At 43.9% G+C, this 24534-nt stretch overlaps 2 protein-coding genes across 3 annotated transcripts; both read left to right on the top strand.

Moving 5' to 3' along the window:
* The first annotated feature begins 1 nt into the window (after position 1).
* On the top strand, positions 2-14227 carry LOC115111713 (septin-5). Of its 2 annotated transcripts, XM_029638062.2 has the most exons (12): positions 2-487; positions 650-663; positions 9389-9479; positions 10111-10197; positions 10310-10433; positions 11223-11357; positions 11614-11731; positions 11872-11973; positions 12094-12190; positions 12501-12636; positions 12829-12931; positions 13038-14227. In XM_029638062.2, exons 1-12 carry the CDS (start codon positions 442-444, stop codon positions 13101-13103), a joined length of 1119 nt encoding a protein of 372 aa, XP_029493922.1. In that variant the 5' UTR covers positions 2-441; the 3' UTR covers positions 13104-14227. The 2 variants fall into 2 exon arrangements, with proteins under 2 accessions (XP_029493922.1, XP_029493921.1); XM_029638061.2 differs by lacking the exons at positions 2-487; positions 650-663 and adding an exon at positions 8100-8410.
* Positions 14228-16211: 1984 nt separating this feature from the next.
* On the top strand, positions 16212-24248 carry LOC115111055 (platelet glycoprotein Ib beta chain). The gene is made up of 2 exons (XM_029636940.2): positions 16212-16309; positions 21802-24248. The coding sequence occupies exon 2, from the start codon at positions 21816-21818 to the stop codon at positions 22470-22472; it is 657 nt and encodes a 218-aa protein (XP_029492800.1). The 5' UTR covers positions 16212-16309; positions 21802-21815; the 3' UTR covers positions 22473-24248.
* Positions 24249-24534: the final 286 nt, after the last annotated feature.

Below are 24534 nucleotides of genomic sequence, written 5' to 3'. Positions count from 1 at the left end.
AGTTGTCAAGCCTTCTAGACCTCTATCAAATTGAAAACACTAGATAAGAAGCTGCTGTGGAGGTTGGTGTAGCAGTGTTGCTAAATGGTGAAAAGCTGATATCACAGAATGATGCATGGATAGGAAGCATACCACAGTCTTATTCCCTTATTGGTGCACGTCTAAAAATTAAGATTTCAAACATATGAGTGGAAAGTTTGAACAGCATTAATTATGGAAGCTGCATACAATATTGATGATATGGACAAGTAAGATCATAGGAAACCTCTCCATCCACGATTGGGTACCACATAGATGAGGGCGGGGTTCTGCACGATATTGCAACACCCTCTCCCACAACCTGTCTGGCTGCTGTGGTAGCGCGGAGAAGGAACGGACGCGTACGTTTACCGAGCACTCCGTCCGTTCTGAAGCGACACCGAGGGGAGGAGAGCGGCGAAAATGACGACCAACATCCGATACAAGAGCCGTATCCCGATCAAATCGGGTAAGCATAAGGATAATAATTACGATTATGCATAAAGGCAATTATAACGCGGTCCATTTAAGTTATTGTCTTTCTCTGTCGGTCTCTCTCGCCTTCTAAATTCTCTATGGGCGTCGTTCTGCATCTCTCCACCTGTGTTTCATCCCCCACAATGACCAACAGACGAGACAGTTGAGGTAAGGACAACGTTTATTCCTATTTCTATTAAAAAATATGTACAAAATTGTTATCTGTGTTCAACGCTTTTGATCTAGGTCTAGGCTTTTAGGCGATACATAGAATCATATTTCATATCAAGCGTGGTAGCCTAGACACTCAGTTTTTTCCCCCAAATTCGCTTCGTATGGCGTCATATAGCCTAGATAGCCTACGTAGCAAGCCTTGGCCTAGCAAACGTGAGCTGCATCATCATTCCGATGCCCTAAAGATTACTACTGTTGTTGTCTTGCCACCGCAATACAGGGTAGAGTGAGCATCACACAGCCAGAAGGATAAGATGTCATTTATGCATACAGACACAAGATGCATACGCAGCGAGTGGTACCCAAGGGCTCGCCTCTCATCCTCGGGCATCCATGCATCATTCTAGGCAAGCCACTTGTTGTGGGTGTGAAAGTGACCCGCTCCCTATAGTTACTGGAAAGCCTATTGGTCTAGTCAGCCTATTGGTCTTTCCCTCTGTAATCCCGGGGTTGCTTGCAATTTTATAGATTTCCTTGAGTGAGCCCTGTGTGTGTCCATATGTAGCTCAGGTGTAGCTTGGTGGGAGACCAGCAGCACACTGAGTCTCAGGTGTATCGATCTCCTCTCTCTTTGCTCTGGGGGTGATGATGACAGAAGCTTTAGATGCTGTTCTGTTCGAAGGTTGTTGCTGGAACCTTGTGTAGCTACATTGTAAGTAGGCAGCATGCAGCAATGGTAACTTAAGGCATAATGTTAGCAGAAGTCTATCTCAGTCAAAGCTAATTGCGAAACATATTGTAAGGCTTCTATATCCTGACTTTGTTGACAGTATAGTGTTACGGTCATTCAGAGGCTATGGCTCCCGTAGGTCCACTGGTCCTTGCTGATCTTTCTGGTGTTCACACATACTGCAAGCAGACATAATTCATATCGTTTGAGCTGTAAGCTGGGTTTGTTGCAGATAGATTTTCAGTAAGCCTGTGAAATCACATGGGCAGCATTGCGGAATGAACCTCGCTCGAAGACCTTGACCTTGATTACTACAGTGCAGTTAATACAGTAGCAATAGCCTGTGTGTGGATTTGGAAATGTTCAGCGTGGGTGCGTGTTCAGCGTGGGTGCGTGTTCAGCGTGGGTGCGTGTTCAGCGTGGGTGCGTGTTCAGCGTGGGTGCGTGTCCCCCAAGGAATTTCTTCAATTGTTTTTCCCTGTAAGAACTTTTCTCTTTTTTTTTTATATTGCTGAGATTGTATCATACTGTTTGTGCGATGCAAAACTGTGTTGGAGATATTCAAGTAGCATGTCTGTTGCCACAGCACACCCACCCACTCTGCCTGACCTGGCCGGGTGCTTAGAGGGAGTGGTTTCTTGGATAGTGAGAGGGACTAACCTGTGTGTGTGTGTGTGTGTGTCAGTCAAAAGGTCTGATAGGGGGTGCTTATATTTGTCCTGTTTCACCCATGTACAAGTGTGTAGTATGAAATGGAAATGTGTTTTTTGCACATCCCACTCCACCTGAGACCCTCAGAGTGGGGTCATGGCCAGGGTGTGTGTATGAGGGAGATGCAGAGGATAGTCTGGGTAAATCACATTCAAATCAAGCCCTTCATCCCCCTTTGCCCTCCTCTTTCTTTCCTCCTGCTATGATAATTATTGTTTCTTGGAAGCATCTTTCTCTTATGCTTCACCAAACTGGGCCTGCCAATCACAGTCTGGTGTGCTGGTACGTTGCTAGGGAACAATTTTATCCATTTTCCTCACTCTGAGATGCTGGGAGAGGAACCTATCCGCGATTCCTCAGGATGATTGACGTGTTTAGGCGTAGATTTAACGACACCCAGTTATGACAGATCTACGATGCTGTGGAATCTATAGTTCTCCTTGGCACCTGTATACTCGCATGGCATGGTTTCTCAGGTCTAAATCAGGTGTGAGGAAAGATGTACTCATTAACTTAGCTACCTATGAACACACGCGCCTCAGAGTTTCTGATTGAAAAGATAGTGTAGGTTGGTATTCACACAATGTATTTATCAGCCGAGGCCATCCATTCATGGTTGTCATGGGAATTCCAAGCCTATTTTGATTCATTACCATGTTCCTACTGGCACTCTGTACAGCACTCCAAATGTATTTTCCTACCACACCCTCCACTAGATTCACATTGCACTTTTAATAGAAAAGGCCCCTATCTGTTTATGGTTGTTTACAGTAAATTGCCTGACCTGTTAGCTCAACTTTCAACTCTCCTGAGTGTCTTCTGTGTGTTTGTCTTTGTTCTTTATCTAAACTGAAATGTTTCTGCTCTCTGGCATCTGATGTCATTGTCATGCTGAAAACATGTATGCAATGCCAATGATCCAGTAGAGCGAGAGTTAAGAGAGGGAGTTCACAGCCACACACGTGAATAACAAGTTTATCTCTAACCCCAGGTCTCCCTCTCTCCCTGTACAGCTTGCCATGTCTCAGCCTTTTGGGTAGGCATTTAAAGAGCTGTTGAAAATAACCCATGCCTGACCCAGATAGAAGGATTCCAAACCCATTTTCAAGAATGAAGAGTTTGGGTGACCTCGATAACTTGGAGATTAGATGATGTTAGGGGGCGAGGAATCAGAGATTTGGGTCTAATCTAAGATCTAATGAAAATGATAAGGAGAATTAGAGGACTACCTTTACCTCCTACTGTGGGAAGAAAAGCTCCCTTGAGGAATTCTGAAAGATGCTTAACTGACAACTGTAAGATGAATGAAAGCCATATAATGGACCATTAGGAAGCGGAACCTTCTTACTATGGTGGTGCAAATTGAGCTGATAAACGCTGAACACAGATTCCGCCTCGTTTAGAGGACATTACCAAACATTATCTGATAATGAAATAATAAAATGTGTTGTCATTATGGCATGCCCAGTTAAACCTGTCCTTGGCAAACACAATAAAGGTCATCAGTGTGTGACTCGTCGGCAGGAATGTCTAGTTCCCAGTACCTGTGACGCAATATCTCTTTACTTTCCACTGTATTGTATCCTGGGGGACTCCCTGGTGACCAGCCCCTTGCTGCTGAATGGGCAGATGCAAATGCTAGGATGCGCTGGTCAAGTGTCCCTCTATTCCCCCACTTAAACCCCTGTTCCAATCCCGTCTCGGCAATTCATGTAGATCTGAAAGGATCATACAGTGCATTCGGAAAGTATTCAGACCCCTTGCCTTTATCCACATTTTGTTACCTTACAGCCGTACTCTAAAATGGATTAAATGACATTGTTTTCATCATCAATCTATACACAATAACCCATAATGACAAAGAGAACAGTTTGAGATTTTTTGTTGTTGTTGCATTTGTATAAAAAAAAAAAAAGTATTTAGACCCTTTGCTATGAGACTCGAAATTGAGCTCAGGTGCATCCTGTTTCCGTTGATCATCCTTGAGCTGTTTCTACAACTTGATTGGAGTTCCCCTATGGGAAATTCAATTGATAGGACATGATTTGGAAAGGCGCACACACACCTGTCTATATAAGGTTCCACAGTTGGCAGTGCACGTCAGAGCAAAAACCAAGCCATGAGGTCAAAGGAATTGTCCGTAGAGAACCGAGACATGATTGTGTCGAGGCACAGTTCTGGGGAAGGGTACCAACAAAAAAAAAGTCTGCAGCATTGAAGGTCCCCAAGAACAGTGGCCTCCGTCATTCTTAAATGGAAGAAGTTTGGAACCACCAAGATTCTTCCTAGAGCTGGCTGAGCAATTGGGGGAGAAGGGCCCTGGTCAGGGAGATTACCAAGAACCCGATGGTCACTCTGGCAGAGCTCCGGAGGTCCTCTGTGGAGATGGGAGAACATTCCAGGACAACCATCTCTGCAGCATTCTACCAATCAGGGTTTTATGGTAGTGGCCAGACGGAAGCTACTCCTCAGTAAAAGGCACATGACAGCCCACTTGGAGTTTGCCAAAGGGCACCTAATGGACTCTCAGATCATGAGAAGGCCAAAGATTGAACTCTTTTGCCTTCACGTCTGGAGGAAATCATGCTGTGGGGATGTTTTTCAGAGGCAGGGACTGGGACACTCGTCAGGATCGAGGGAAAGATGAACGTAGCAAAGTACAGAGAGTTCCTTGAAAATAACCTGCTCCAGAGCGCTTAGGACCTCCAGACTTGGGTGAAGGATTCACCTTCCAACAGGACAGTGACCCTAAGCACACAGCCAAGACAATGCAGGAGTGGCTTCGTGACAAGTCTCTGAATGTCCTTGAGTGGCCCAGCCAGTGCCCGACTTGAACCTGATTGAACATCTCTGGAGAGACTTGAAAATAGCTGTGCAGCGATGCTCCCCATCCAACCTGACAGAGCTTGAGAGGATCTGCGGAGAAGAATGGGACCAAATATAGGTGTGCCAGACTTGTAGTGTCATACCTAAGAAGACTTGAGGCTGTAATCGCTGGCAAAGGTGCTTCAACAAGGTATTGAGTAAAGGGTCTCAATAGTTATGTAAATGTGATATTTCTTTTTTTTTTTTACACATTTGCAAAACTTTCTAAACATGTTTTTGCTTTGTCATTATGGGGTAGTGTGTGTAGATTGGGGAGGGGGGGACAATTTAATCCATTTTAGAATAAGGCTGTAACTTAACAATGTGGAAAAAGTCAAGAGGTATGAATACTTTCCAAATGTATGTGGTGGCTAACAGTTCCACCTTGTGATCTGATGGGTCTTTAGAGATCTACTGAAGTGCTTACAAGGATGGGCTACGGGTCCATTTGGAGCTAGGCTGTGGAAGAGCCTATTGTTTTGCTGAATGGACAGACGCTAACGCTAGGCTACGCTATGCTAGCCAAGTGTTCTTTAGAAGGCCTATTGTTGCCAGGCCAATTACATGCTGTTAGATTAGCATGCTGAAGAGCCTAGCACCCAGAGACTCACGTCTCCAAGTAGAACAAACACTACGGATGGGGGGATGGGGGTCCAAAGAGCCTCTTTCTCTCACACTCATTCTCATCTTCAGTCTCTCAATTTTTCAAATTCAACTGTCATTCCCTGTCTTTTCCCCCTTCACCCCCTCTACCTCCCTCCATTCTGCTCTCTCTATCACTTTCCCTTTCTCTGTACGCATCTTTGGTCTAACACCCTGCCACAGTTTTGTTTCTGCTTTCGGACTTAATTGTGTGTAAAGGCATGGTTGGGCAGGACTGAGATGTCTTCAGGAAAGGTCACCTCTCTTTATATCTATGTCACAGACTGCATCCTCTCCACATCTTCTGTCTCTGGAGGTGTGTGTGTGTGGCACGAGTGTTTATGTATTTGCGTACTTGTCCACAGTAATAGGTGTGTAGTTTACTGCTGTGGCCTTTTTCAGAAGAGCTTCCGGAAAGGCCAACAGTCAACAAGTAGACCAGTGCATCTAACTGTGTGACTGACTGATCTCTGGACCCATGCCTCTGGACCCAGCACGAAGGCTGTGTGTCTCTCTAAAGGGAAGGAAGTCACTGAGCATTCAGACTGTATATATTTGACTTCTAGTTGTGGTCAGCTGTGTGTGTGTGTGTGTGTGTGTGTGTGTGTCACTCTGTCAGGAGGACTGGGCTTGGCCTCCGATGGCTGTCAACGTTTAATACCCAGCACCTCACATTGTGGAATGTTTTGACTGACTAGCCCCTAATAACACATTAGCAGAGCCCAAGGTATCTGTGGTTGTGTCCCAATGGGCCCTGGTCAAAAGTAGTGCTCTATAAATGGAATAGGGTGCCATTTGGGAAGCATACAGTGTGGTAGTCGCAGCAGACAGACAGCTTACTGGTTTGTCCGATCATATTTCATCCACAGAGGTCAGGACAAACAGACAGACACAGGAGGTAATGGATGGGCTGGAGATGGTTATTACTGCCTGACTGTGTCCCTGAAAAGTGGCTTCCACATGGCCTCCCTTAAACACTGTCCATAGGATGTGCTTTATTAAACTGATGATGTCAGCTGTATCCATGTGTGTATGTTTACGTGTGTGTGCACGTGCATCAGGTTGTGTCGGTGTGTGTGAAGTTGAGTGAGAGAGCTCAAGGTGCAGTGACCTACTACAGGGACAGCTGGCCACTGAGCGAAAGAGGGAGGGGCCTGAAGGAGTATATTGTGATGTCACTGACCTCTGTTCTATTCAAATGAATCCCCCCTTTTTTGTTTCTCTCTCAAGAGTCAAGTTTTCCTTCAATTGCTAGTATCTGATGTGTGTTCCTATCTCTTCCTAAAAAACATTAGCCTGGCTATATAGTAAAGAACAGTTCTGTTGCCAATGCCTTCATAATGTACTGTACCCTGTTCTGTTAAGGTGGGCTCCCAAGTGGCACAGCGGTCTAAGGCACTGCATCTCGGTGCAAGAGACATCCAGGCTGTATCACATCCGGCTGTGATTGGGAGTCCCAAAGGGTGGTGCACAATTGGCCCAGTGTCGTCTGGGTTTACCTGGGGTAGGCTGTCATTGTAAATAAGAATTTGTTCTTAACTGACTTGCCTAATTAAATAGAGGTTAGATACATTTTTTAAATAAAAGCTCTGTCTCCCTCATGTGAAGTAGCTTGGTATTACAGCTTCTGGAGACGTCCCATGAAGAAAGGTCCTTGGGATCCACAGTGTGTTCGGGCTTTCGTTCCAACCCTGCACTAATACATCTGATACAGCTATTCAAGAGCTTGATTAGTAGTTAGAATGTCCTCTGTAGATGTTGCCCATTCTGTCTGGGGTATCATAGGTTTCTGAGCTCCAGTTGTCCTGAAACCTGTGTCCCGTCCTGAACCCACCACTGAGCCCACCCACACACACCGTAGGCCAACATCTGGCAACAATTGTTCACCACGCCCTGTCTTGTTTCACAGTGTTTGGAGTAGTTGGGCCTCTGGTACCACTCTGGTACCGCTACATGACTTGGTGCATGGCTGATGTGCAGTCTAGACGTTGGCTAGGTTCTTCATTTTATCATTCATCTCTGGCTAGTGTTATCCCAGGGGTGGGAGTCCCTACTAGCTTCACTAAGCTCTGTGTGACGAGTTACTGACTCGTACAAGTCCACACTTGAACCACACAGAGGGTTTGTATCTCTGTTAAAGGACACTGTGTTGTTCTTTGACAAATGATCACTATTATGGTCCGATATGGGCTAGATCGTTTAGCCCTCCTGTCTGTCTCTCTCGCTCTGGGCTGCTATAGGTCGTTACTGTAGCAGTCAGTGCTTTATTTATCTAACGGTCGAAAAGGGGGAGGGACAACTGGGTGAATGAATGAGTGTCTTTTATGCCTTCCCCCCCCCCTCACTCTCCCCCATCCCTCGCTTCCTCCCCTAAACTGCTACGTCTTACTACCTTTCCCTCTCCCATTTGATTTCCTCTTGTCAACCCCCCCCCCCCCCATTAGCTCTCTCTCTGACAGTATTCCTCCCTACCTGTCTGAACAGGGAGCAGTGGGGCAGAGGAGAAAGGGTGGAAATAAAGGGAGATGAGGAGAGAAGGAGTAGGAACAAAGGAGTAGGAACAAAGGACATAACAGGAAAGACGAGTGTGGACGAACGGAGGATTACAGAGGAGTAGAGGGTGCATAAGAGAAGCGTTCTGGCTGCGTGTGAAGAGGTTGCTCTGTTTTTGTCCTCTATTGGAAAACATTTCCCCTATTGGTGTGGTGTTGGCTTGGTATGGATGCTATCATGCTGCAGGAGAAACTGGTGGAACGCTTGCTTTGCCCTCGAGTCAGAACCTCCAGGCAGAAGGTAAATGATCTGGAACAGGCGAGAGAGGGGATAGAGGGACACTGAGGAGAGAGGAAAGAGAAGGGAGAGCGGGGTCAATGTCTCACACACTCACGTCAGTTAACTCTCATAAAAACACCTTTCTCTGTCTCTAACATGTCATGTTAGTATGGAGGTGTGTAGGACATACTGTTGTCTTATGTCATGTCCTGATGGGTTCATGAAGGATTTATGGATAGTTTGTTTGTTCTGTCTGTGGGATTTGTGTTCCCACACACACCCTAGAAGTAAACCAGAAGTTTGTATGATTCCTCATAGGTTATGAATCCAGCGCTGTAGATTTCCATGTTCTCTGTGTGTGACTTCAGCCCTGGCTCTATTCCATGTCTACGCATGCTGTGTGGTTAGTTAAGCCGTGCCCCAGGGGCTGTCGGAAATGCATATGACAACTTATAATAGACCCTGACTGAGTATTTCTTTGGCATGTGTGTTTGTTTTTGGGTTTAAAAAGGACCATTCAGGTCTGGTCAATACAGCCTCTGTCAGCCTCTGTTGGCTGCCAGACTCTGGCCTTGGTAGACTGGCAAGGGTGTGTGTGTGTGTGGAGTCTTCAGTTTTGTAGGGGCAGAGTAAGGAGCAGCTTTGGATGATGTGTGAATGGTGTCAGAAGGGGATGGGGAGAGCTGCCAGATAGACAGCTGTGCACTCCATTGTGTAGTGGCAAAGTCATAGATCGGTCATACTTTTCTCTCACTGTGTGTGGAAAAAGCACAGCGCCAGGTCTTAGAGATTTCAAAATGGAATGTTATGAATGCATTTCCCCCCTTTTCCCTTCCTCCTATTGTCAATGGATTTCTCCAAACTGTAATTGTAGCATGGTGGGTGGAGTTTAAATTTCAATTGTATTTTAATTTCAATGGTAGTTTTGCGCTCATTCAGCTCTTGGAAATGTTGCTTTGAACTGATCTCTCTCTCTCTCTTTCTCACTCTCTCGCTCAGGAGAAGCAGTATGTGGGTTTTGCTACCCTCCCTAACCAGGTGCACAGGAAGTCAGTGAAAAAGGGATTTGACTTCACCCTCATGGTCGCCGGTCAGTGAAAGTATTGATTGTAGCCTTCTTAAAAAAGTAAAACGACCCAGTGCTATTAAGTACTTAGTGTGTGTTCATGAATGTTCACTCTGGCCTCCCGAGTTGCGCAGTGGTCTAAGGCATTGCATCGCAGTTGCTAGCTGTGCCACTAAGATTCTGGGTTATTAGAATCCAGGCTCTGTCGCAGCCGGCCCCGACCGGGAGACCAATGGGGCTGCGCACAATTGTACCAGCTTCGTCCGGGTTAGGGGAGGTTTGGCCGGCAGGGATGTTCTTGTCCCATCGCGCACTAGCGACTCCTGTGGTGGGCCGGACGCAATGCACGCTGACACTGTCGCCAGGTGTACAGTATTTCCTCCGATACATTGGTGCGGCTGGCTTCAGGGTTAAGTGGGCATTGTGTCAAGAAGCAGTGCGGCTTGGTTGGGTTGTGTTTCGGAGGACGCACGGCTCTCAACCTTCTCCCGAGTCCGTACGGGAGTTGCAGCGATGAGACAAGACCGTAACTACCGATTGGATACCACGAAATTTGGGGAGAAAAAGGGGTAAGAAATCAGTTAGTGTTGGCTGTGTGTGTGTTGCTGACTGTTAGAAACATGTTGTATAATGCTGTATGTTTGTCATGTTACAGGAGAGTCTGGTATGGGTAAATCTACTCTGGTCAACAGCCTGTTCCTCACAGACTTGTACAAGGACAGGAAACTTCTCAATGCTGAGGGTGAGAAACGCACACACACACACCTTGAAACGTCAACAGCTAAATAAAATGCCATCTCATCAGAGGTTCTCTTCCCTCCCTCCATCTCTACCTCTCGCCTTCCCTTTCTCAGAGCGTATCAACCAGACAGTAGAGATCATTAAGCACACAGTGGACATTGAGGAGAAAGGAGTGAAGCTGAAGCTGACCATTGTAGACACACCAGGCTTTGGAGACGCTGTCAACAACAATGAATGGTGAGACCTCTCTGGTCCTCTACTAATCCTGGCCCTGTCCTGTCCTACAGACTCTTTAACCTTTTACTGCAGTGGGCTAAATCAGGGTTACACTTGGAAGTCTTAAACAAATCTACTTTGAAACAGAAGTATATACCTCATACACATGGGTTGTGGGCTTAAAAAGAAGACACCTGTACCATGTCATATATAGAGTTCAAATCTATTACATTTTGAGTTTGCATCCCAATATTACACTTCATAAACTGTGTGGTTCGAGCCCTGAATGCTGGTTGGCTGAAAGCCATTGAATATCAGACAGTATACCCCCATTTTAATGTATTTTTTTTTATAAATGTTTACTTCTCTAATTACGTTGGTAACCAGCTTTATAAAAGCAATAAGGCACCTGGGGGGTTTGTGGTATATGGCCAATATACCACAGCTAAGGGCTGTATCCAGGCACTCTGTGTTGCGTCGTGGATAAGAACAGCCCTTAGCCGTGATATTCTGGCCATATACCAAACCTCCCAATGGCCTTATTGCTTAATTATATACATCCCAGAACACTGTAATGCAATGAAACCATTTGATATAGAAACACCCGATTTTCAGCTTTACATTTAAAAAAAAATGAATAACATTCTAGCCATGAGGCCATTAGAGGGTGATTTGGTAATTTTGACTGCAGGAAAGGGGTACGGCTTCTGTATGGGTTAGTAGATTGACCTAAAATAGGAATGATGGTGGCAATGAATCTTGTATGTTGTTCCTGTAAGCCTTGACTGATTGTGCCGTGTGTGAGTGTAGCTGGAAGCCCATCACCGACTACATTGACCAGCAGTTTGAGCAGTACTTCAGGGACGAGAGTGGACTGAACAGGAAGAACATCCAGGACAACAGAGTCCACTGCTGCCTCTACTTCATACCTCCATTTGGACATGGGTAACAAGCATACACAGACAGAGGAATGTGATGGGCTAATGACCGGTATAGCTGTGATGACTAGATCGTAATAAAACATCCTGAGTGTGATGACAGGAGGAGGATATACCTTTAGGCTCCTATGTAAACAGCACCAATACAACTCAATCACAAACACTGTTATAATTCTCAACCTTACTCATAGTCAGTGTGCGCTTTTCCTCCATGGCACACACACACACACACTGACCAGGTTGTTTCCTCCTATCCCTTGTAGACTGCGTCCAGTAGATGTGGAGTTTATGAAGGCTCTCCATGAGAAGGTGAACGTGGTTCCTCTCATCGCCAAGGCTGACTGTCTCACTCCCAGCGAGATCAAGAAACTCAAAGACCGGGTGAGTCCATCAGAGCAGACAGACTGCAACTGCTGAATCGTGTCTCGGGTTAATTTGGTTTAGTTAAGAGCAAGTCCCTCAGAGCTTCTGCACTCCCCCTCCAAGAAATGTCTCACCCAGTTGTGTGTGTGTGTGTGTAGGTCCGTGATGAGATTGAGAGGTTTGGCATTAAGGTTTACCAGTTCCCAGAGTGTGACTCTGATGAGGACGAGGAGTTTAAACAACTGGACAAAGAACTGAAGGTGAGAGACACAGCTGGAGCCTGAAGACTGAACATCAATAAGACATCTACAAGTGGAACGAGACCACTAAACTCAACCATCCCTTGTCAATCTATCATGCCAAATCCTGTGTGTGCGTAGGAGTGCTGTCCGTTTGCAGTGATTGGCAGTAACACTGTGGTTGAGGCCAGGGGCCAGAGAGTAAGAGGGAGACTTTACCCATGGGGCATTGTGGAAGGTGGGTGACAACAATGGAGGACATAACAATATTACTCAAGGCTTTGACTCTTAAGTTGCATGGTAGAGCTTGCTTTTCCTCACATATGACAATTTTTGAAGGAAAAATTACCAACTAAAACTATGAAAAACGTCCAACTATCGCTATGTCTCAACCAAAGCATTATGATTAGGCTCAGGAGTTCTTGCTCAGAACACTTGGTCAAGTAGAAATCCATGTCCCTAATATTACACAGTGCATCAAGGAATGTTTTATCTTAGCAAATCATGTCAGTATAATATGACCCAGTTTGTCTGTTTTTGTGTTTCAGTGGAGAACCAGTCTCACTGTGACTTTGTGAAGCTGAGGAACATATTGATCCGCTCCCACATGCACGACCTCAAAGACGTGACCTGTGACATGCACTATGAGAACTACAGAGCGCAGTGTATACAGGACATGACCAGGTGTGTGTGTGTGTGTGTGTGCTTGCATGTATGTGTATATATAGATATTACTGTAGAGGTCAGAGAGAATACAAAAGAAAGTATGAGTAGCTTGGTTTATTACTGGTGTTGAGATTTGTCTTTAGTTTTGTTTATATTGCATGCCGTTGTGTATGAGTCTGTATTCATGTTCCCTGTGTGTTTTCCCCTCAGTAAACTGACGCAGGACAACCGAATGGAGAGCCCGATTCCCATGTTGCCCCAGCCCACCCCCGACGTGGAGACTGATAGACTCATCAAGATGAAAGATGAAGAGGTAATTATGGGTAACACCACCCATACAGGCTAGTCTCCAGTTTATAGAAAGATGTCCTGCGCGAAAAGACACAAATGACATTACCACTCACTCTCTTTCTCTGCAGTTGGCGAGGATGCAGGAGATGCTGAATAAGATGCAGCAGCAGATCCATGATGGGAAGGACCAGTGATCCCCTCCCCGGCAGACCCAGACTACAGCCCCACCTGCTGGCCAGCCACTGATTTACATCCATGACTTCAGATGAACAAATGCAAACAATAGCATACATACCAACATGTTATTTACTGATATAATCAGCATTGTGTTGGGGGGGGCAGTTGCTATATATTCATTCATTGGTCATTTGTTTATTTGGTGCTTTTTTTAATTTGGTCTGTACTGCAAGGAGAAATGTGGTGTGGATTTAGTTTTTTACTGAACCTGGTGTCCGTTTTGAACCCCATTTAATATTATGAACAGTCCTCCTAGCATATGTCATAATATAAACATTTTATTTAAATGACCTGTTAAATGTATCTAATTTATAAATATGCTGAATACTTTTGGGATATTCTGTCAGGTTATGAATACGCATAAGATGTTTTGTAAAACGGCAATATTACTGATGTTAAGGTTTGAGTCTGTTGATTTTGAGTGAGTGTGTCTGTGTGATTCGAGATGTATGACACTCTATTAGGAGAACCTTATTCTGCTTTGATACTGTGAGAATTTGTTTACCCTTTCAGTGGCATTTCTTGTGCTTTTGGTACAGACTTAATAATAGGCTACCTAAGAATCTAAACAAATGTAAGGTATTACCTTTTTACTGCTGGTCTCTACTTCAACTTGTTGGGAAGACCCTTTTCGTTTTTCTTTTTTTAACAATGTCTTGGCGCTTGCAAGTCAGATTGAGAATGTCTTCAGAGCCATTTGCTTACCTTACAGTGCATTGAGACCCGTTTGACTTACATAGCTAATGAAAGGGTAGGTTCGGTAAGTGGTGCATGTGCGAGCATGCTGAAGTTACTCATAACTGCTTAGAGCTTAATTTCCACTCTCATATGATGCAATGTGTTTGTTCTTAAATGCATTTTGAGCTATGCCTCGGTACCACTATGTGACTGTAAAAATAGGCAAACTTTTAAGAGCAGCTACTGTATATGCTTTTGTCCAATATAGCATATAGTGTGTGGTGTATGCTGCCCTCTGGCTGTGGTGTGCAGGATGGTGTTTGGCTTTTTATAGTGCTTGTGCTCAGAAACCATGGGGGAACTAGTGACCCGTTTATGATGATGAATAAACAGTCTGGATTCATGTGTTTGTTTTATTTAGCTGAATTATTTCCTAAATAAAGTATATGGTTTCTAGTACGATCTACAGGACACTAATATTTAGGCAAGTACAGAGCCCAAATGGCACAATACAGGGAACAGGGTACCATTTGAGACACAGCCCTGAGACATCCTGTAGGCCCCATGCAGGCAGGCCTGTGTGAGAGAAGTCTTCCTACTGTCATGACGTGGCCCTCTGAGTATAGCGAGTGCCTTTCTCCGTCTTACACCCAGTTTCTGTTATCTCGGCTTGTACATTTCTAGAGGAGACTCTCCTCCTGGCCAGGCATTATAGTCAGAGTTTCACAGAACAAAGGAACTTCTAATACATCACAGAACTTGAGAACTGAATGTTTTGGAGAATGTGGAAACGGTCGGTGGAAAAGCTACGACCTGTCCATTTTGTTTTCTGATTGTGACCTCAGGACAGCCACATTACCATAACTCTGTTTATACAGGAGCCTCCGTTCTGAAGCTTGCATCTAATTATTGTATAAAATTAATGAGTAAAGATAACTAATTGTGTAATGTGATTTTAAAATTGTATTTCTGTTTAAGTTTCACTAAGTCATTGGCCCGCCCCCATGAGCACAGACATCGATCTGGCGTCATGGGAAAGCTTTTCCACAGTCCGAATAAAACCCCCACCTGGAGAAGCCCACTTTCGACCATGCTGTACCTCGATTACCGAGAGGGCTAAGGTTTGAGTAGAGACCGTGCGTACCTTCAGTATAAACTAAGGTTGTAATGGTTGTTAACCTCTGAGACTATCGATACCGACAGAATAAGAGAAAATCTTCCATACTAATTTCTAGTCTGCAGCTAGAATATATGTCGACTGAATGCGAAGATCGACAACCACCGAAACATTTATTCTATGAGAACATTTCTTAATGGGCCTCTGAAGTATTCATTCCAACAACGTAAGACTTCATGGGAGAGAGAAATTCAGATGAACTTTCCAGCAGAAAGACGGACGATTCCAACAGAGATCACGACGACACACTGAGCGTAAATATAAATATTGATTGCAATTATTCCCGAAAGAGTGAGCGTTCATGTGCAAAGGATTAGCATTTCAATTATTATAATTATCAACTGTGTAGTGACTTTTGTCTTTCGCGCACTTCTCAGTCCCTTTGTCTACCAAGCCGTCATACCGGTTTAGCCCACTAGGGCACATCCCCTATCATTTCCTTGTAACCATACCTACTGTTTGTTTGTTATGCATTTCTGTGATTATTTAGTTAGTAAATAAACGATTAAGACAATTGATGTATGAATGATTCATAGCAAAGACTGGGTTCGTGCAGATAACCAACAATTTACAACGTTTGGAATGAGACTAACGTGAGGTAAAGAATAATTCATAAATTAGAAGACTAATTGATCAGATGTTAAAATATCTGAAGAGTTAATATTCGGAAAAAAAACTTTGTAATCTGAAGATTTTCCTGGGTGCCCCGACTTCCTAGTTAATTACATTTACATCATTAGTTTAATCACATAATAATAATTACAGAGAATTGATTTGATAAAATAACAGTCTTCAATTTAATGATGCCAAAGACACAACACACCTGTAGCTGAATAAAGCACTGAGTCACAATTGATCTCCTTGGACCTCACTACCCCTCTGGCCCACAGTGTCAGATCTATCACTAACTCAACTGACTGTATGGAGCTGAATGATGGGAAGGGCCTTGCTGCAGCTATAGTATAGTTACTGTGGGAGATAGTGAACCCTACGAGCCGCTGTAGGGACAGTTTACCCTGGGTGGTACCAAGAGAGAAGGAAGTATTAACTGTATACATAAATCCCCCTGAAACTTACATCTGGCCTCCCAGACAGGAGCCTCTGTGGTCAGTAATAAGGAATAAAAATGCTGCTGGCATCAAATAGACATGTCCTTCCTGTGTCCCATCAGAAGAGCGTGCGTGCGTGCATGTGAGTGTCAGGGTGCTTTATCAGTGCAAGCCAGCTGTGACTTCATACACGCTCATGCCTCTGAGTGACTTAGTAGCACAGTCTCACCAACCACTCCTGCCACGAACACACGCAAAGGTAAGTCACCATCTCCTAACCATAACAAGACCATTACACCTTTCAGTGTGACCATAACTTGACTGTTTTATTAGGCTGTCTCAGTGTATGATTGGAGAATGGTCTCAGACGTCTGAATAACCTGTCAAAGAGAAGTTTTTCTTCCAGCGGTAGTTGTAGAGAACTACTGTGGTGTATAACTGAACTGGGTAACACTTAATTTTAAAGGGTCCTTATTACAGTATTGTATTGTAATTGTAATAATTCATAGTTACACTTTAATAACATGTAAACGGGTGGCAATTGCAGTCTGTAATTACAGGGTTGTAACAATGAATGTTTCTTACCGTGCTTGTTACAAATGTTAAAGATTCCGATAGCATCTCAACGCACCATATTTCACCCTGCACAAACCACATGATAAGTGTTAGCCAATTTAAAACCGACCACCTCATTGAGACAACTCTCCAATAAAGATCTGGAGTCTGAATCCCAGGCCCAATGGCAAAAACGGGTTTACAAACGGTTCACGACAAAAAATACTTTCAATTGTTAAATAATGGGTCAATACCTTTAAGCACCAATTAATCCATTTTAGACACGTTACATTGTAAGTCTAATAAGCTTGTTTGAATAACGGTTTCAGTGGCAATTTTAGCATGTAAATGTTGGTGGGGCAACAGAAAAAAATTATGGGATGCATGCCAGCAAAGCCACAACACAACACTAAACAATACATTAATTGCACTATACACTGCGACAGCTGAACCTTGTCTGGCAGCGAAGCAGTTAATTCAGCCTCATTTTCTGCCTTATAAAAAAACATAGCTGATACGGCTTACTTGCTTAAACAAATGTGGTTTCTACTGACAATTGAGATGTACAAACTATGGCATAAGGGGACGACAAGCGGATAAAAGGCTATCCGTAATTTTGATTAAGACATCAATGAGCGAGCTAGGACAGACGTAGTCATAACTATTTGTTCAGGACTTTTGACATGTACAGTGATAGAATTCAGAACATGGGCCATTTTTACATTGTTCTCCCTGTACACCAAGTCAGAACCGTGGAATAAATAAAGGGGGCATATAAGCAGAGAATGAAAGCTTTTACAATATTCTATGATTACATTTCTCAAAAACAGGTTACAGGCTACATGTGCACCACCAAGTCAGAACAGTAGGCAAAATTAAGAGGTGAAAATAGACCAAATTATTAGGGTGAGGCACATGGGCTACCAACAGCTTACTACACAACATACACTTTGTATTACTTTCTTAGCTACAGTATACATATCTCCCTGGCATATTACATCATTTATGCAGCAGCATACAATAGATTTTTGGACTCGCCACTCATTGTTGAATTTGCGATTTCCAACTTGTCTCATGTTTATGTCCAATGGCCGATTAGCACATACACGTTTTATCTATAATTTCTCTTAATTATTTATCTTCATATGACAAGGATTAAAAAGGATTTTCCAGTAGATTGTCGACTTCATTCATGATAATGACTGCTAGCTAAGATTTTGAAAGTATGATCAGTCCAATCAAAGCTACCGTAGATATAATGTGATTTGACATCATTTTATCTGTGGCCAGTGACCTTGAGCCTTCTTGGATGGCCACTTCTAACGTAGCTCTATGGCAGCACCCAAGGGGATTGCATTTTCTAAATCTACCATTAGACTTGGCGGTGACGTAGTATCCCCATGAGTGACAGAACACTGAGCCAATCACGGCGCAACACTCCATATTTTCTGCTGGCTTGCCCCGCTGATATGTGACACATATTAATGGAAAAATAACATGCAAAACAGGCAAGCCCATTTGTTTTTTAGAAACATTTGGGGCAGAGCCCCCCCTGCGTCACCACTGAATGGTTTATAAATGCACTTAAAATGGTCATAAGACCATAATGTAACCTTGCAAGGGTTTCACTGTTGAGGAACATTCTCACTTTTGGATGGGATGCATTGGTGCAATTATTTATTTATCCAAGAATTAAGGCGTCATGTCAAGATCTGCCCATCTGCTCAACACACTCGAAATAAAGAAGACCTCGAACCTCCCCTCAGGAGTTGACGCTGACATCATGTAACAGTGAGCAAAGAACAGGCGGAGAAGGTCAGTTTGCGAAATCCAGACACGATTGCTGAGAAAGTGGTGTAGGTCAAAAACGTCATCGCGGGAATGAGAAAGTTGGTTTTCCATGCAATTTGTTTAGCCTTTTTTGATACTTCAATTTAGCATAGTAGGTAGTTAGTATGTAGTTATTTAGGTATCCCTGTACCCCAAGGGTATTACCTGCACGAAAGCACCAGCTGTTCTGGATGACTGTGTGATAATGCTCTCGGTAGCCAATGTGAGCAAGACCTTTAAACAGGTCAACATTCACAAAACCGCGGGGCCAGATGGATTACCAGGACTTGTACTCAAAGCATGCGTGGACCAACTGGCAAGTGTCTTCACTGACATTTTCAATCTCTCCCTGACTGAGTCTGTAATACCTACATGTTTCCAGCAGACCACCATAGTCCCTGTGCCCAAGGAAGCGAAGGTAACCTGCCTAAATTATTAACGCCCCTGTAGCACTCATGTCTGTAGCCATGAGGTGCTTTGAAAGGCTGGTCATGGCTCACATCAACAGCAGCCTCCCGGATACCCTAGACCCAGACCAATTTGCATACCGCCCCAACAGATCCACAGATGATGCAATCTCAATTGCACTCCACACTGCCCTTTCCCACCTGGACAAAAGGAACACCTACAGTATGTGAGAATGCTGTTCAATGACTACAGCTCAGCATTCAACACCATAGTGCCCACAAATCTCATCACTAAGCTAAGGACCCTGGGACTAAACACCTCCCCCTGCAACTGGATACTAGACTTCCTGACGGGCTGCCCCCCAGGTGGTAAGGGTAGGCAACAACACATCTGCCATGCTGATTCTTAACACTGGGGCTCCTCAGGTGTATGTACTTTCCCCTCCTGTACTCCCTGTTCACCCACGACTGCGTGGCCAAACACGACTCCAACACCATCATTAAGTTTGCTGACAACACAACAGTGGTAGGCCTGATCACCGACAACAATGAGACGGCCTATAGGGAGGAGGTCAGAGAACCGGCAGTGTGGTGCCAGGACAACAACCTCTTACTCAATGTCAGCAAGACAAAGGAGCTGATCGTGGACTACAGGAAAAGGCAGGCTAAACTGCCCCCCATTAACATCAACGGGACCGTAGTGGAGTGGGTCGAGAGTTTCCTGGTGTCCACATCACCAACGATCTATAATTGTCCAAACACACCAAGACAGTCGTGAAGAGGGCACGACAAAACCGTTTTCTCCTAAGGAGACTGAAAAGATTTGGCATGGGTCCCCAGATCCTCAAAAAGTTTTACAGCTGCACCATCGAGAGCATCCTGACCGGTTGCATCACTGCCTGGTGTGGTAACTGCTCGGCATCTGACCGTAAGGCACTACAGAGGGTAGTGCGTACAGCCCAGTACATCACTGGGGCCAAGCTGACTGCAATCCAGGACCTATAAAATAGGAGGTGTCAGAGGAAACCCCACAAAATTGTCAGAGACTTCGGTCACCCAAGTCATAGACTGTTTTCTCTGCTACCGCACGGCAAGCGGTGCCGGAGCGCCAAGTCTTGGACCAAAAGGCTCCGTAACAGCTTCTACCCTCAAGCCATAAGACTGCTGAACAACGAATCAAATGCCTCCCCCCTCCAATTGTTTTGTTCACTGCTGCTACTCACTGTTTATTATCTATGCATAGTCACTTCATCCTTCCTACATGTACAAATGACCTCTAACCTGTACCCCCGCACACTGACTCGGTACCAGTACCCCCTTTATATAGCCTTGTTATTGTTATGTTATTGTGTTACTTTTAATTATTTTTTACTTTAGTTTATTTGGTAAATATTTTCTTAACTCTTCTTGAACTGCACTGTTGGTTAAGGGCTGGTAAGTAACCATTTCACGCTAAGGTCTACACTTGTATTCGGTGCATGTGACAAATCAAGTTTGATTTGATATGTAAGGTAAAGAAATGTAAGGTATTTTACATGTTGCAATAAAGTTGACTAAAGTAGAAGCTCATCTTTTGTTTGTAGGTATTTTCACTTGGTAATGAGTAATAAGTCATTATATAGAACTTGCACACAGGTAAGTATAAAGTTACACTTAACTTTAAATAGCAAAATCCTGTGTAACAACTAGCGACAACCTTGTATTTATGCAGATATTACAGATATGTACTCTGTGGTGTATTACTGTGTTGATTTTCTGACTTGGATGGCACTTTCAGAAGCTGATGAGTCGATTGTCAGAATGGGTGACATATTTTGTAGGTACAAAATAATTACAAGTAAGTACACCTCAAGATATACTTCATTTTAACTAGCTAAATCCTATGTAACACCTTGTAATACATGCATAAGTACAATGTAATTACATGTACTCTGTGGTGTACTTGTGGGTTTAACCTCTCACTTGGATGGCAAGGAGGTTCAGATTTTGTTTCTTTATCATCTGGGATGACACCTGTATGGAGGAGCCCAGTCAGTGAGGTTGACCTATGTCTGATCTGTTTTTGTAAACTCAACCAAGTTAACCCAGATGGTACAGTTTTTGGGAGAAAGTGCTAGCAACAACCTTGAGTGGAGATTTTGAAGAGTGGGCATTCATGGACAGCTAATTCGAGTCTTTTGAGTCTCCAACCGTTGTAGTCTCAGACACCCAGAGCCTTGGTCCACAGGGGGTTACAACCTTGTGATAGACAGTACTGAATCAGATGCAGCTGAGTGGAAACTTGCCCATTTGTAACAGGCATGGTAACAAGCATTTGTTGTTACACCGCTGTAATTACAGACTGCAATTACCACCAGCTAGATGTTGTTATTACAGTGTAACTACGAGTTATTACAATGAACTACAATACATGTTACAGTCTAATTACACGTGTAAGTGTAGTGTTACCCTGAATTGTTATTAAGCTCAAAGGTTAGATGTCATTTTCAAATCCTCAAAATATACATTACACAGTAGTAACTCATTCTTCCGTTCATGGTTAGATGTTAGTTATGTTTATAATATTAGGTTAACACTAACTCCAACTTTAACTGTTACATGGTGATGGGCAGGGTGATCTGCCTGACCCTGCAACGCTGTCCCAAATTGTGAATCCTCACTGTCCCTATTTTCTCACATTTTATTTAACAAGGGGACTATTCCAGTGTTGTTAATCATCACTTTTTTTCAAGAATTCAAACTAGCATCTTTGGCACCCGCTCTCCGGAAATATGTATTCCTTTGCGTGGTTATCTCCCTTGTTTGGAATGACATGTTCTCTTTTAATGACTAATTTCTCATACTAAAATGATATCTACATCCCTCACATGGCAGACACGTCCACAAACATTAGTTGTAATTGTTTCCCCTCCACCCTTTCAGTATGACATATCCTCTCTCTCTTTCTCTCTCTCTCTAGAGTTGACAGTAAGGATGAGGGGGTTCCTGCCATGTGTGACCCCACTACTGGGTCTTCTCATCTTGTTGACCCCAGGGAGGGTTCAAGGGTCATCAAGCTGTCCCGGGTACTGCTCCTGTCATGGTGCTCAGGTAGACTGCAGCAGCCGTGCCCTCACCACCTCTTCCTTACCCTCCCACTTCCCTCCTGCCACCACCGAGCTCCATCTCCATGACAACCAGCTGACCACGCTCCCAAACAGCCTTCTGGACTTCCTCTCCTCCCTCCGCTCCGTGTCGCTCCATGGAAACCCCTGGGCGTGTGACTGCGGTGTGCTCTACCTGCGTGCCTGGCTGCTCCGACAACCTGCCAGCTACACCAGCCACAGCAACATCACCTGCAGTTCCCCTCCCCGCCTGCGAGGGACGCTGGTGGTCTACCTGGCTGAGGAGGAGGTGCTGGAGTCCTGTCACTACTGGTACTGTGACTTGGCACTGGCCTCCCAGGTGTGTTTGTTTGTGTTTGTGGCGGTGCAGGCGGGGCTGCTGGCTGCTGTGGTCGTGTTCCTGAGGAGGTTTGAGAGCCTGTCCCGCGAGGCCCGGTGGACCACAGAGGAGAGCTTTGCTGGGGGGGAGGGGCTTACGAGTAATGAGTATAGTGAGTATGAGCCCATGAAGGAAAGCATCATCTGACGAGGGGAGGGGAGGGAAGGGCCAGGTAGGCAAGGAGAGTTAAGAGGGAGAGGAGACACTTGAAGGGGACAAGCTGGTGAGCAATAAAATGACGGAGTCCTTTCAGGTCTGTGGTAAGAAAAGAATGAGGATGAGGAGAAAAGGGCTTGTTAGATTCACTGGAAACAGGAGATTCCAGAGAAACTCGCAGGACAAGAAATTAGGCTAAATCGAAGTGGTTCTGCATCTATTTTCAGAGACTTCTTACAATGTGTTTGTTGGTTACATCAGTCAATAACACTGTTAGAATAATATATCATGCTATGAATCAATAGTACATAGAATATAACATTTAATTTACATTTAATAATGCTGTTTTGTGTCATTGTTTTAAAGCTGCTATTTATCATTTATTTAGATAGCAATAATAAAACAAACAATTGTAAATGGGTGCATTTTTAAAGGTTTCGGATGTATATATACTTAACAAAAATATAAACGCGACATGCAACAATTTCAAAGATTTTACTGAGTTAGAGTTCATAAAAGGAAATCAGTCAATTGAAATTTCACATGACTAGGAATACAGATATGCATCTGTTGGTCACGGATACCTTTAAAAAAAGATCCGAAAACCAGTCAGTGTCTGGTGTGACCACCATTTGCCTCATGGAGCGCAACACATCTCCTCCGCATAGAGTTGATCCGGCTGTTGATTGTGTCCAGTAGCATGTTGTCCCACTCCTCTTCAATGGTTGTGAAAACTTTCTGGATATTGGCGGTATCTGGAACATGCTGTTGTACACGTCGATCCAGAGCATCCCAAACATGCTCAATGGTGCAATGTCTGGTGAGTATGCAAGCCATGGAAGAACTGGAACATTTTCAGCTTCCAGGAATTGTGTACAGATCCTAGCGACATGGGGCCGTGCATTATCATACTGAAACATGAGGTGATGGAGGAGGATGAATGACACGGCAATGGGCCTCAGGATCTCATTAAGGTATCTCTGCATTCAAATTGGCATTGATAAAATGCGATTTTGTTCATTGTCCATAGTTTATGACTGCCCTTTCCATAACCCCACCGCCACTATGGGGCACTCTGTTTACAACGTTGACATTAGCAAACCGCTCGCCCACACAACACCATACGTGGTCTACGGTTGTGAGGCCGGTTGGACGTACTGCCAAAATCTCTAAAACGACATTGGAGATGGCTTATGGTAGAGAAATTAACATAACACTTTCTGGCAACAGCTATGGTGGACTTTCCTCTAGTCAGCATACCAATTGCACGCTCCCGCAAAACTTGAGACATCTGTGGCATTGTGTTGTGTTACAAAACTGCACATTTTAGAGTGGCCTTTTAATGTTTACAGCACAAGGTGCATCTGTGTAATGATCATGCTGTTTAATCAGCTTTTGATATTCCACACCTGTCAGGTGGATGGATTATCTTGGCAAAGGAGAAATGCTCACTAACAGGGATGTAAACAAATTTATGCCCAACGTTTGAGAGAAATAAGCTTTTTGTGTGTATGGAACATTTCACTTATCTTTTATTTCAGCTCATGAAACATGGGACCAACACTTTACATGTTGCGTTTATGTTTTTGTTCAGTGTAATTACAATATGATGGTGAATCAGCACAATTTATATTTACTTGTAATACATGTTTGTGTTTATGTACTTTGATACAGCACGTTAGCTGTTGGCTATTTTCTATATTTTATTTGGAGGTTTTCATTATATAACATTCCTAATCCAGCCCATTAAAAATGACATTGGAAATATGTTTGTGAATTTTCATTCCAGTCGAAGTAGAAGCTTGTCTAATTGCCTGCAATGACATCCATTTTTTTTAGACCTAATAACTACAGCCAGAGCCATGTATTTCTACTCTATACATGGATCTAACTACAATAGGCTATTCCATATACTTCCACACAGCGCAGTGGAGGACACCATCATACAAATACACAGTATAGCTTTGTCATAATAGCTATTGTTTGTCAGTTTCATCACATAAAACATAAATATTCACTGGATCATTCAAAAATATTGCAATGCATAAAGAAA

This window comes from Oncorhynchus nerka, linkage group LG27 (assembly GCF_034236695.1).
Source record: "Oncorhynchus nerka isolate Pitt River linkage group LG27, Oner_Uvic_2.0, whole genome shotgun sequence".
Classification (NCBI taxonomy): Eukaryota; Metazoa; Chordata; class Actinopteri; order Salmoniformes; family Salmonidae; genus Oncorhynchus; species Oncorhynchus nerka.
Note: the sequence above shows the minus strand (reverse complement) of the source record. Positions and strands in the feature narration are given on the sequence as shown.